The sequence below is a fragment of the Oncorhynchus gorbuscha genome, linkage group LG22 (assembly GCF_021184085.1).
Source record: "Oncorhynchus gorbuscha isolate QuinsamMale2020 ecotype Even-year linkage group LG22, OgorEven_v1.0, whole genome shotgun sequence".
NCBI classification, from domain to species: Eukaryota; Metazoa; Chordata; class Actinopteri; order Salmoniformes; family Salmonidae; genus Oncorhynchus; species Oncorhynchus gorbuscha.
This window is the reverse complement of record NC_060194.1, coordinates 15,698,865-15,713,236: the sequence shown is the minus strand read 5'-3', so window position 1 is coordinate 15,713,236 and position 14,372 is coordinate 15,698,865. Positions and strand designations below refer to the sequence as shown.

General features: G+C 46.0%; 1 protein-coding gene across 3 annotated transcripts in view; it reads right to left on the bottom strand.

Moving 5' to 3' along the window:
- LOC124009399 (ephrin type-B receptor 1-like) overlaps window positions 1-14,372 on the bottom strand; it is a 377,149-nt gene that overhangs the window by 8,583 nt on the left and 354,194 nt on the right. For all 3 annotated transcript variants that reach the window (XR_006834290.1, XR_006834291.1, XM_046321201.1), the window contains exon 13: window positions 2,365-2,514. Coding sequence is in view for 1 of the 3 variants with exons in the window: in XM_046321201.1 (XP_046177157.1) it covers window positions 2,365-2,514 (150 nt within the window). In the remaining 2 variants the exon portion in view is untranslated. The remainder of the gene's footprint in view (window positions 1-2,364; window positions 2,515-14,372) is intronic.

Below are 14,372 nucleotides of genomic sequence, written 5' to 3'. Positions count from 1 at the left end.
AAGAAATATGATGTACTTGTTAAACAAAATCTCCTTCTCTGAGCAATTGTATACAATAATATAATACAATTTTAAAGATCACCATACAATACAGCTCAGTATTTGTGTTATTTAAAAAACAAAAAAACATTTGGTCATCTTTATCAAGGGTGCCAATCATTTTGGACCTGCCTGTATACTTGGACACTAAGGGAAAGTGCCTTGGGAATAGGCTGATTGCATATACAGTAACTATAGAAAGACGAGCGCTGTCTCACTCTCTAAATCGTAGCGTGTTCGTAGGGTATACCATATGACGGATTGTTAACCCTTGTATGTAGATGCAATCTTTCAAATTACACGCTTGAATCAGGGCAAAGCCAAGAAAAGCCGATATAGGATAGAGATTCTAGGGTGTGAAAATGAATAATCATCAGAAATGGGAAGATGCACTATAGGTGTCCATGCTACCACTGAGACCTGTGCGATTCAGCAGAATCTTGATAAATGGTGCATATGGGGAAGTGTGTGTGTGTGTGTGTGTGTGTGTGTGTGTGTGTGTGTGTGTGTGTGTGTGTGTGTGTGTGTGTGTGTGTGTGTGTGTGTGTGTGTGTGTGTGTGTGTGTGTGTGTGTGTGTGTGTGTGTGTGTGTGTGTGTGTGTGTGTGTGTGTGTGTGTGTGTGTGTGTGTGTGTACATGCATGGGTGAGTGGGCATGTGTATGTGTGTATGAGCACACAAACTTGTGTATATGCCAGTGCATTATGTGTGTGTGAGCCCTGTCTGTGTGTGCTTTTGTGTGCAGACTGCATGTGCGTGAGAGTGTGTGTTTGTTTGTGTGTGTGTTATTAATGTACACCAGGTTTCCATTCGGAACATGTGATTCCGGACATGTGATCGGTAACATGAGAAATGTACCGGACCCATATGCATTGGGTGTGTAACCTGATTAGGGCGTCCACCCACGGTGCTCAGAATGACAGAAATCACATTTAGAATATGGTAATTCATATTAGCAGAACATGCAAGTCAAGGATGCAATGATATGTGGTCATTCTTAGCGATTTCTGATGTGCACTTTGAAGATCTTAAAATAACTGTCCACATGTACTCTTCCTTCGCCAACAAGACGAGTAACGAACAGCAAAATCACTAGCCTATGTCAATCTACTATAGTAGAAACGTTTAGGCTACCTATTCTATTGGTCAGTTTATGGAGATGTACATTCCTATTCCAAACAGACTCTGGGACAGTTGTGGAACAATAGATACAAAAGTCATACAACCAGTAGCCCTGCAACAGATCAGAAACTCCAAATGTTAATAAACTATTATTTCTTCACGTAATAAGTGCACAATTCAGTTACCGAGCGGATTCATGACGGAGATTAAAATATCCATAAAAAATGTATAGAGAGGAGATCTACTTTGAAGCAAGGTAAGACATGCCTTATAATAGGTACTAACACGTTCAGGGTTCCAAAAATGAAATATTTGTTTTCAAAATGCATAATGCCTCCAACTTGTTGCAAAGTGGGGTCTGATGAAGCCTGCCTTCCGTTGCCGTTTAATGCCGCCTTCAAAACAACTGGGAACTCGGAAATCTCAGACTTCAGTCGTTTAATACAACTGGGAAAAAATATATCTCGGACTGGGAAAAATAGTTTTGAATGGTCATCCATCTCGTAATTCCAACTCGGGAACTGGCCTCTTTCGAGAGCTCTAACTTTCTGACCTGAAGATCACTGACTTAATCATTTGACCTCGTGTTCTTGCGCTGTCTGACTGATTTACCACTCCAAGGCTCTGTATTTGTATGCTGTACGTGTGTGATAAACAACATAGCCTACATAAAGAATATATTGTACACGCAGCAATTTAATGCCACTAAATTATGCAAATTGACCTAGAGACGGCAAGCATGTCAAGTCAAATGTATTTCCATCAGTGGATAGGCTGAAAAGCATTATTTTTACGCCAATTCTATTTAGCAGCTTTTCTATTTGTTAAACGGAATAACTATGTATATATGTGTGTGTGTGTGTTCTGACTGAAGAGAACAGCACGCCATGCTGTGAACAGTGTCAGGCCTCCTCCCTGTGTGTCCCACCAGTCGCTGCCTGTATGCTGGCCCAGAGATGGAACATCTGCTGGGTTGGCCAGTCCTGGTGGACCAGGCTTCAGAGAGACAGTTGGCCGGCTGGGGATATGGAGCTCATTGGTGTGTGTTTTGTATCCTACGACACAACATTAAAAACTACAATTTTCTCCTTTTATCTGGATGCTCATTCATTGTAAAAAAGGGCTTTCTAAATGAATTTTTATTGATTGAAATCGGATTGATCTGAATACTCGTTCAAAAGTTCAACATGACAATAATACTCACATCCTGGTTGGACATGTCCCAGTAGGGTCTCTCTCCAAATGACATCACCTCCCACATGACGATGCCGTAGCTCCACACGTCACTGGCTGAGGTGAACTTCCTGTAGGCGATGGCCTCTGGAGCCGTCCACCTCACTGGGATCTTACCCCCCTGAGGGAGATGGGGGAGAGAGGGGGAGGGATAGGGGGATAGAGAGAGAGCGAAAACGACATGATTAGTCCAATAAAATAAACAATTATGCTCATTCCAAACCCTTCTAACCAAAAAGACAACTGCCCCCCCCCCCCATCTCTCTATCGATCCAGCAGCAATGGATTGTACCTATGCGCCCCCTCTTAATATGATCTGCCCTTCACACATCGACCCACAGCACGTCTCTCCCCTCCGGCCATCTCTACCCCTGACTTTGAATAAAGAGGGATTTGGTTGGGGTTTGAGCGCGCCTGTCGAGCGTGTCTGTTTGTAATTGGACTACCTGGGCCTGGGGCGAGTCATGCACGGCTCTGATTGAAATTGCCGGGTGGCTTGTTTAAGATTCCCTCCACACACACTAACCTGTTTGTGGACCACTTGGTGGTTGCTATTGTATCCGGCCAGCTTAATAATGCCAATTAGTTCAACCTGGGAATGTGTAGATAAGTCGGGTTTGAAAGGACAGACGGGAGAGCTAGACAAGGCCCACCCTGCTCTCCTGGCTTTCTCGCTCAGGACCGGGAGGTGTGTTTTGTGTGTGTGTGTGTCATCTGCTTTTTGCTTGGTATGTGCATGCACAAGCATCAGTGAATGTATGTGTGTGTGTATACTGTATGTGTGTGTAGAGGTCCAGAGGACTCAAACTCAGTTCATTAAGGCCCAGCTCAGTGTTTGACCTCTGGGAGCTCCTGACCCTGAACATGATGTTAAACTCGGACCTCAGTGGAGGCTGTTGTCAGGGTGAATGGGCCGGGAACACAGGCCTGAGCTGTGAGAGAGAGAGAGAGCGAGAGAGAGAGAGCGAGAGAGAGAGAGAGCGAGAGAGAGAGAGCGAGAGAGAGAGACAGAGAGAGACAGAGAGAGAGAGAGCGAGAGAGAGAGCGAGAGAGCGAGAGAGAGAGAGAGAGAGCGAGAGAGAGAGAGAGCGAGAGAGAGAGAGAGAGAGCGAGAGAGAGAGAGAGAGAGAGACTAAGAAAGGAAAAGTATTTTATCTGAGAGAGAGGGTTCTGGAGTGTTCATAAGGAAGTGTGTATTTGTGTTTCTTTGAGAGAAAAAAACACTATCTAAGCTCTGATGACTTTTCTGCTGATCCCAGACACCAAAAGGCTTTCCCTTGTCTAAGTTCTGTCTCAGTTCTGTCTCAAGGCTATAGAAAAATACATGAAACTACATCCACACCAATGAAAATAGAGACCCGGCTCTCATCTCTAACTTTGTCAGAGCCATGCTTCAAGGCGACAATTTCAACTTGGACTCCAAATAAAAAGAAAGTATGAAAACTTTAAACAATGCCTCTTCCATGTTCCTCTCTCGGAGCTGTGATCTTAATGCTTTATCTCTCTCTCTCTCTCTCTCTCTCTCTCTCTCTCTCTCTCTCTCTCTCTCTCTCTCTCTCTCTCTCTCTCTCTCTCCTGGGGGAGCTCTGTCGTCACCGTGGCCTGGGTAAAGACACTCGCCATACAGGAGCCCCGCGTGCCTGCCTGCATCGCTTTGCGCAGGTCCAAGCAGAAAGGCCAAGGTAATAACATTTTCACGGCTGCCGCGTGTGGGAGGGAGCTATGCAGATCAGTAGTAATTATTGCTGTGGGCGAGCTATCTGCAAGCACCCGGGTCAAAACGACACTTTAATAACACAAAGTGCTGCAGAACAGAACAGGCAAATAGACAGAAGAAGAAGGCAAATATATAATAAAAGCACTGGATGCAGTAGAGGCTGCTGAGGGGAGGACAGGTCATAATAATGGCTGGAACAGAGTGAATGGAATGGCATCAAACACCTGGAAACCATTTGTTTGAGGTATTTGATGCCATTCCCCTGAATCCACTCCAACCATGAGCCCGTCCTCCCCAATTAAGGTGCCACCAACCTCCTGTGATTGAATGTTTTTGTTTTCTTTAACTCGGGGGCAGAAAAGAGAGAGACCCCAGGGAGGAAGAGAGGGAGGGGGGAAAGAGAAGGAGAGTGGAATTCAAACGGGTCTAGTGTCAACACAGCCAAACAGACGCTTTGTGGAGACTGGGAGAGAGAGAGAGAGAGAGAGTGTGTGTGTGTGTGTGTGTGTGTGTGTGTGTGTGTGTGTGTGTGTGTGTGTGTGTGTGTGTGTGTGTGTGTGTGTGTGTGTGTGTGTGTGTGTGTGTGTGTGTGTGTGTGTGTGTGTGTGTGTGTGTGTGTGTGTGTGTGTGTGCGCGCGTGTGTTTGTGTGTGTGAGAGAGTGCATGTACATGCATGGGTGAGTGGGCATGCGTATATGTGTGTATGAGCACACAAACCTGTGTATTTGTCAGTGCATTATTTGTGTGTGAGCCCTGTCTGTGTGTGCTTTTGTGTGCATACTGCATTTGCGTGAGAGTGTGTGTTTGTTTGTGTGTGTTATTAATGTACACCAGGGTTTCCATTCGGAAAATGTGATTCCGGATATTTGATCGGTAACATTTGAATTTACTGGACATTTGAGAAATGTACCGGACCCATATGCATTGGGTGTGTAACCACGGTGCTCAGAATGACAGAAATCACATTTAGAATATGGTAATTCATATGTGTGTATGTCTGAGCCAGGAAGTAATTTCATTCACTAGCTCGAAAAGTACAGGCCAGTAAGATTCTGTTCTCTTTGGTGGCCTTGAGTCTTAGAGAGCACACACAGAGGCATGTTCAACTACATAAGCCAAACCATACAGCAACCTCCAGCCAAGCTCCATCAATTTCGTCAGCTAGCTGCTCATCACGTAAAGAATACGCATAGTGCATTTCATTGAGACATCTTAACGTCAGCATGAGAGCATAATTGTTGTTCTCTCACGACCCTTTGGAAACTGCGTTATATATTAACAAAGGGACTCCACAGAAGAAGAAGAAAATAGGGGATAAAAAAACAACGAAGCCAAATATTGTCAATGCACCCTGCGATCACACCTGCAACCCTGTACAAATTACTATTAAACACTGGATATGAATCAGTAATAAACTTGATTATTGCAGACCCACCATACTGAGAAATGGGGCATTGCAATGACTCTCACTTCAAACAGACAAGTTACCTCTAGATCACCTTCAAGTCAACAAGACGAGACGAAGGGATTGGTCCTGACTAGATGTGACGGCTTGTAACAGGTCGTGACCCGTTGTGACAGGTAAAGTGACAGGTGTAGGTGGCTCATCTGGGGTAGACCTGCTGGGAGCAGAGCGGGCAGAGTGCTGTCAGGGTTAAAGGAGGATCACGGGACGTGGGCAAACGGTGTGGCGTTTTGTGACAGACAGGTACGGAGTTTGTGTGGAGGAGCTCCCTTTACACACACGGCATGCAGGAGACGTGGGACACCTGCCATTGCTACAATAACGTGTACTATGATAGATGTAGAATGTTTCCAGCAATTCAATGGAGTATGTCACTGGCGATCTATAGACTGAAGGGGAATCTAGAATGTCAAATATGGCAGTGTGTATCGCTCCAAACAAACTGGACCAATGCCGCGCCCTGGTGTCCCGGGAAACGCCGACTAAATACCCTGCAAGCTCTTCTCCCACAAATCTTCTCAATCCTCTAACTATCTTTTGTTTTGTTTTTCATTGCTGATGCATGCAACCTATGCCACTCCATCTCTCGAATAGATATCAATGAGTACCATCATGTGGTTACTAAAGTAGCAGCTGTCCCCAAATGCAGATTTATGCCCCTCCGGTGGAAGACAAATCTGTGAACTCCCAGTAATGGGTCAGACACACAGACTCTGCCCCAACTTCTCTGTGATCCATTCTTAAACAATGCACACTCAAATGGTCCCGAGCACATTTACTTAGGCTAGGCAAAGTGCTCCATCAACTGCCGTTTATGTCCCGAAAGCAACGATTGCAGGCACTGGCAGTCTGCCCAAATACAGAGAGTAGAGAGAGGGAGAGGGGGAGAAAGAGGCAGAGGGGTGGAGAGGGTGGGAAGAGAGAGAGAGAAAGAGGATAGAACAGAGAGAGAGAGAGAGAGAGAGAGAGAGAGAGAGATAGGATAGAGAGAGAGAGAGAGCAGACACCCCAGGGACTGTCTGGGAGAGGTGGGCCCTTCTACAGTTCCACTGTCTAAAGCGCAATGGAGAATAGGTTCCCACTTAAAACGTCAAGGGAAGTTATATTTGACTCCATGGAACTATTTTAGGCATCATTTCACAAAGTGCCCACACAGAGTAATCTACTGCTATTTATTTAAATTATATAGTTTAGTGTAGGAGTCTATGGTCCTTTACCTTATGACAAAGTTGTAGTAACACACATTTCTCAGGGGGTCTCAAAGTGGTATCGAATCAAAACACATTGTATTTGTCACAACGCTTACTTACAAGCCCTTAACCAACAATACAGTTTTAAGAAAAATGCACAAAGAAAAGTAACAAATAATTAAAGAGCAGCAGTAAAATAACAATACAGGGGGTACCGGTACAGAGTCAATGTGCGTGGGCACTGGTTAGTCGAGGTAATTGAGGTAATATATACATGTAGCTAGAGTTATTAAAGTGACTTATGCACTTTAATAGAGAGAACAGTCTATGACAACGTTGGCTGGAGTCATTGACAATTTTTAGGGCCTTCCTCTGACACCACCTGGTATAGAGAACATAGATGGCAGGAAGCTTTGCCCCAGTGATTTACTGGGCCGTACGCATTACCATCTGCAGTGCCTTGCGGTCGGAGGCTAAGTTGCCATACCAGGCGGTGATGCAATCGATGGTGCAGCTGTAGAACCTTTTGAGGATCTGAGGACCCATTGCCAAATGTTTTCAGTCTCCTGAGGGGGAATAGGTTTTGTCGTGCCCTCGTCATGACTGTCTTGGTGTGCTTGGACCATGTTAGTTTGTTGGTGATGTGGACACCAAGGAACTTGAAGCTCTCAACCTGCTCCACTACAGCCCCTTCGATGAGAAATGGGGCATGCTTGGTCCTCCTTAACTGTAGCCCACAATCATCTCCTTAGACTTGATCAGGGAGAGGCTGTTGTCCTGGCACCACACAGCCAGGTCTCTGAACTCCTCCCTATATGCTGTCTTGTCGTTGTTGGTGATGAGGCCTACCACTTTTATGTAATCAGAAAACGTAATGATGGTGTTGGAGTCGTGCTTGGCCGTGCAGTCATTAATGAACAGGAAGTACTGGAGGGGACTGAGCACGCATCCCTGAGGGGCCCCCGTGTTGAGGATCAGTGTGGCAGATGTGTTGTTACCTACCCTTACCACCTGGGGGCGGCCCGGCAGGAAGTCCAGGATCCACTTTTTATTATATTTGTATTTATTTCACCTTTATTTAACCAGGTAAGCTAGTTGAGAACAAGTTCTCATTTACAACTGCGACCTGGCCAAGATAAAGCAAATCAGTGCGACAAAAACAACACAGAGTTACACATGGGATAAAGAACCGTATAGTCAATAATACAATTACAAAAATCGGTATACACTGTGTGCAAATGAAGTAAGGAGGTAAGGCAATAAATAGGCCAATAGTGGCAAAGTAATGACAATTTAGCAATTTACACTGGAGTGATATATGTGCAGATTAGGATGCGCATGTAGAAATACTGGTGTGCAAAAGAGCAGAAAATAAATGGGGATGAGGTAGGTAGTTGGTTGGCTGGTAGGATGAGCTATTTACAGATGGGCTGTATACAGCTGCAGCGATCCGTAAGCTGCTCTGACAGCTGATGCTTAAAGTTACTGAGGGAGATATAAGTCTCCAACTTCAGTGATTTTTGCAATTCGCTCCAGTCATTGCCAGCAGAGAACTGGAAGGAAAGGTGGCCAAAGTAGATGTTGGCTTTGGGGATGGCCAGTTAAATATATCTGCTGGAGTGCGTGCTACGGGTGGGTGTTGCAATGGTGAGCAGTGAGCTGAGATAAGGCGGCACTTTACCTAGCAAAGACTTATAGATGACCTGGAGCCAGTGGGTTTGGCGACGAATATGTAGCGAGGACCAGCCAACGAGAGCATACAGGTCACAGTGTTGGGTAATATATGGGGCTTTGGTGACAAAATGGATGGCACTATGATAGACTGCATCCAATTTGCTGAGTAGAGTGTTGGAGGCTATTTTGTAAATGACATCGTCGAAGTCAAGGATTGGTAGGATAGTCAGTTTTATGAGGGTATGTTTGGCATCATGAGTGAAGGAAGCTTTGTTGTGAAACAGATAGTCGATTCTAGATATAACTTTGGATTGGAGAGGTAACCTCTCAAAGAAGAGGTTACAGTCTAGTCAGACACCTAGGTATATATAGTTTCCACATATTCTAAGGTGGAACCGTCCAGAGTAGTGACGCTAGCCGTGCGAGCAGGTGCGGGCATCGATCGGTTGAAGAGCATGCAATTCGTATGACTAGCATTTAATAGCAGTTGGTGGCCACGGAAGAAGCTCGTTTGGAGGTTTGTTATCACAGTGACCAAAGAAGGGCCAGATGTATACAGAATGATGTCGTCTGCATAGAGACGGATCAAAGAATCACCCGCAGCAAAAGTGACATCATTGATATATACAGAGAAAAGAGTCGGCCCGAGAACTGAACCCTGTGGCACCCCCATAGAGACTGCCAAAGGTCCGGACAACAGGACCTCCGATTTGACACATCTGAGAAGTAGTTAGTGAACCAGGCGAGGCAGTCATTAGAGAAACCCAGGCTGTTGAGTCTGCCGATAAGAATATGGTGATTGACAGAGTCGAAAGCCTTGGCCAGGTTAGTGAAGACTTGCAGCGCAAGGTGTTTAGTCCCAGGGTTGTTAGCTTAGTGATGAGCTTTGAGGGCACTATGGTGTTGAACACTGAGCTGTAGTCAATGAATAGCATTTTCACATAGGTGTTCCTTTTGTCCAAAAAGCAGTGTGGGGTGCAATAAAGATCGCATCATCTGTGGATATAATGGGGCAATATGCAAATTGGAGTGAGTGTAGGGTTTCTGGGATAATGGTGTTAATGTGAGCCATGACCAGCCTTTCAATGCACTTCATGGTTACAGGGAGTGCTACGGTTCAGTAGTCATTTAGGCAGGTTACCTTAGTGTTCTTGGGCACAGGGACTATGGTGGTCTGCTTGAAACATGTTGGAATTACAGACTCAGACAGGGAGAGGTTGAAAATGTCAGTGAAGGGACTCCCGTGTGGCGCAGTGGTTAAGTACTGCACTGCTGTACTGCAGCGCCTGCTGTGCCATCAGAGACTCTGGGTTCGTGCCCAGGCTCTGTCGTAACCGGCCGCGACTGGGAGGTCTGTGGGGCGATGCACAATTGGCCTTGCGTCATCCGGGTTAGGGATGGTTTGGCAGGTAGGGATGTCCTTGTCTCATCATGCACCAGTGACTCCTGTGGCGGGCCGGGTGCAGTGCGTGCTAACCAAGGTTGCCAGGTGCACGGTGTTTCCTCCGACACATTGGTGCGGCTGGCTTCCGGGTTGGATGCACGCTGTGTAAAGAAGCAGTGCGGCTTGGTTGGGTTGTGTATCGTAGGATGCATGACTTTCAACCTTCGTCTCTCCCGAGCCCGTACGGGAGTTGTAGCGATGAGACAAGATAGTAGCTACTAAAACAATTGGATACCACGAAATTGGGGAGAAAAAGGGGTCAACAAAAAAAAAAGAGAGAATTTTTTTTGTCAGTGAAGACACTTGCCAGTTGGTCAGCGCATGCTCGGAGTACACGTACTGGTAATCCGTCTGGCCCTGCGGCCTTGTGAATGTTGACCTGTTTAAAGAACTCACTCACATCTGATGCTCTCATGCATGTTTCAGTGTTACTTGCCTCGAAGCGAGCATAGAAGTAATGTAGCTCGTCTGGTAGACTCGTGTCACTGGGCAGCTCTCGGCTATGCTCCCCTTTGTAGTCTGTAATAGTTTGCAAGCACAGCCACATCTGCGGAGCGTCGGAGCCAGTGAGATTTGATCTTACTGTTTGATGGCTCGTCAGAGGACACAGACGGATTTCTTATAAGCTTCTGTCTTATTCTTAGAGTCCTACTACTTGAAAGCGGCAGCTCTATCTTTTAGCTCAGTGCGGATGTTGCCTGTAATCCATGGCTTCAGGTTGGGTTATGTACGTACAGTCACTGTGGGGATGACGTCATCCATGCACTTATTGATGAAGCCAGTGACTGATGTGGTGTATTCCTCAATGCCATTAGAAGAATCACAGAGCATATTCCAGTCTGTGCTAGCAAAACAGTCCTGTAGCTTAGCCTCTGCTTCATCTGACCACTTTTTTTGTTGACTGAGTCACTGGTGCTTCCTGCTTCAATTTTTGCTTGTAAGCAGGAATCTGAGGATAGCATTTTGGTCATATTAGCCAAATGGAGGGCGAGGGAGAGCTTTGTACGTGTCTCTGTGTGTGGAGTAAAGGTGGTCTAGAGTTTTTTCCCCTCTGGTTTCACATTTAATATGTTGGTTGAAATTTGGTAAAATGGATTTAAGTTTCCATGCATTAAAGTCCACAGCCACTAGGAATGCCGTCTCTGGATGAGCATTTTCCTGTTTGCTTATGGTGGTATACAGCTCATTGAGTGCGGTCTTAGTGCCAGCAGCGGTCTGTGGTGGTATGTAGAGACCTACAAATAATACAGATGAAAGCTCTCTAGGTAGATAGTGTGGTCTACAGCTTATCATGAGATACTCTACCTCAGGTGAGCAAAACCTCGAGACTTCCTTAGATTTTGTGCACCAGCTGTTTCTTACAAATATACATAGACCGCCAACGCTTGTCTTACCAGAGGCTGCTGTTCTATCCTGCCGATACAGTTATAACCCGCCAGCTGTACGTTACTGATGTCGTCGTTAAACCACGACTCGGTAAAACACAAGATATTACAGTGTTTAATGTCCTGTTGGCAGGATATATATGCTTTTAGTTCGTCCAATTTATTATCCAGTGATTGTACGTTGGTCAATTGTACCGATGGCAAAGGCAGATTAGCCACTCGTTGGCGGATCCTCACAAGGCACCCCGATCGCCTTCTGCGATACCGTTTCCTGCGAATGACGGGGATGTGGGCCTGTTTGGTTGTCTGGAGTAAATCCCTCTCGTCAGACTCATTAAAGTGAAATTATTCGTCCAGTTCAAGGTGAGTAATCGCCGTTCTGATTTCTAGAAGCTCCTTTCGGTCACAAGACACTGTGGCAGAAACCTTATGTACAAAATACTTACAAATAACACTAAAAAACATTCACAATATCACAATTGGTTACAGGATTGTAAAACGGCAGCCATCTCCTTCGGCGCCATTATGGCAGGGTATGAAATCCGACCTTCGATAACCGTTGTCTGTGTAGTCTTTTGCAGTTAACATATTCCTTCAGATCTTCAACTTGATGACACCACTTCTGCTTAATAGAAATGCTCCCTCCCCTTGTGCAACCTCTATCTGGGCCCCTGATGACTCAGGGGCCACCAGGGGCCCCTCAAATTAAACCCAGCGTGAATACTATCTTATTATCATGTATTTTTGCACATCCCTGTTAGGCTTTTTCAGAGGTTTAATATTAGACTATGACCTTGGCTTGTGTAACCGGGTGACATCTTTATTCTGTCCCCTTGAGATGACTCTGAGAAGTTGGAAAATAGGCAATTACAGCCCACAGCACATAGACTAATCACATAACAGATTGCCTGGGTTGTTTAAACAAGAACTGATGTGTCTCTACTCATGTCATTGGGCGGCAGGTATTCTAGTGGCTAAAGGTCTCTGGTTTTAATCCCCAAGCCGACTAAGTGAAAAATCTGTCAATGTGCCCTTGAGCAAGGCACTTGACCCCAATTGCTATTATATGTCACTCTGGATAAGAGTGTCTGCTAAATTGTAAAACATGTTACCCTATCATAGCGTTTTCTCTTCCCAGGAACTAGCATGCTGTGACCCTCTGTCTCTCTCTCTTTGAGGACCAATTACGCAAAAATTAATTGAAGCTGGAGTAGCTCGCTAGTTTACTAACTGGCGGACTGGCCAGCAACTTCTCATGATTGTCCAATGTCATTATATGGACTGAGGTCAGGGTTGTGACAAAATCCATCTCCCACATTACATTTGATCCCCCCTTCAGTGTGCTATGTAGAGGATCACCATGTCTGAATCATGCTCTGCATCCATAGTGCATCCATACAGGCACAGTGCATCCATAGTGCATCCATACAGGCACAGTGCATCCATAGTGCATCCATACAGGCACAGTGCATCCATAGTGCATCCATACAGGCACAGTGCATCCATACAGGCACAGTGCATCCATACAGGCACAGTGCATCCATAGTGCATCCATACAGGCACAGTGCATCCATACAGGCACAGTGCATCCATAGTGCATCCATACAGGCACAGTGCATCCATACAGGCACAGTGCATCCATAGTGCATCCATACAGGCACAGTGCATCCATACAGGCACAGTGCATCCATAGTGCATCCATACAGGCACAGTGCATCCATACAGGCACAGTGCATCCATAGTGCATCCATACAGGCACAGTGCATCCATAGTGCATCCATACAGGCACAGTGCATCCATAGTGCATCCATAGTGCATCCATACAGGCACAGTGCATGCATACAGGCACAGTGCATCCATAGTGCATCCATACAGGCACAGTGCATCCATAGTGCATCCATACAGGCACAGTGCATGCATACAGGCACAGTGCATCCATAGTGCATCCATACAGGCACAGTGCATCCATACAGGCACAGTGCATCCATAGTGCATCCATACAGGCACAGTGCATCCATAGTGCATCCATACAGGCACAGTGCATCCATACAGGCACAGTGCATCCATACAGGCACGGTGCATCCATACAGGCACAGTGCATCCATAGTGCATCCATACAGGCACAGTGCATCCATAGTGCATCCATACAGGCACAGTGCATCCATACAGGCACAGTGCATCCATAGTGCATCCATACAGGCACAGTGCATCCATACAGGCACAGTGCATGCATACAGGCACAGTGCATCCATACAGGCACAGTGCATGCATACAGGCACAGTGCATCCATAGTGCATCCATACAGGCACAGTGCATCCATACAGGCACAGTGCATCCATAGTGCATCCATACAGGCACAGTGCATCCATAGTGCATCCATACAGGCACAGTGCATCCATACAGGCACAGTGCATGCATACAGGCACAGTGCATCCATAGTGCATCCATACAAGCACAGTGCACCCATAGTGCATCCATACAGGCACAGTGCATCCCTACAGGCACAGTGCATCCATACAGACACAGTGCATCCATACAGGCACAGTATGCCCACCTCAGTCATAGATAGCACCTTGATCTGTCACACATGGCAGGAGTTATAAATCAAGCCATGTTCCCGCTTTGATAGAGGAGTCTGGGTGGACTGAATGGCAACTTTTCTCTGAGTTTTTCCGCTTCTTTACTCAGGAATGAGTTCCCCTTAAGTCCCCTGTAACTTTTGCCACATCAATATTTCACACACGTGACAAACAACACAAAAGGCTTTGGGAAACATGCCAAAGGGAGAGAAGGAAAGGAGGAAAGGATGCAAATAGAAAACAAGGAACAAAAACAGAGGGTGGATTGAAGGCAGTGGAGCGGAGAGAGGGAGAATGTCAGTCAGGTCGCGGTGGTTTGATTGATGAGGTATGTTACTGGGCTGTGGGTGACCTCGCCTCTCAACCGCTTGCCCTCTTTGATGCAGCCTCAAAGACACACACACATTCAAGTGTGCGCACACACACAGGTGAGCATGAAGACACACACATACAGTTGAAGTCGGGAGGTTGGAGTCATTGAAACTCGTTTTTCAACCACAACAAATTTCTTGTTAAAAAATATTG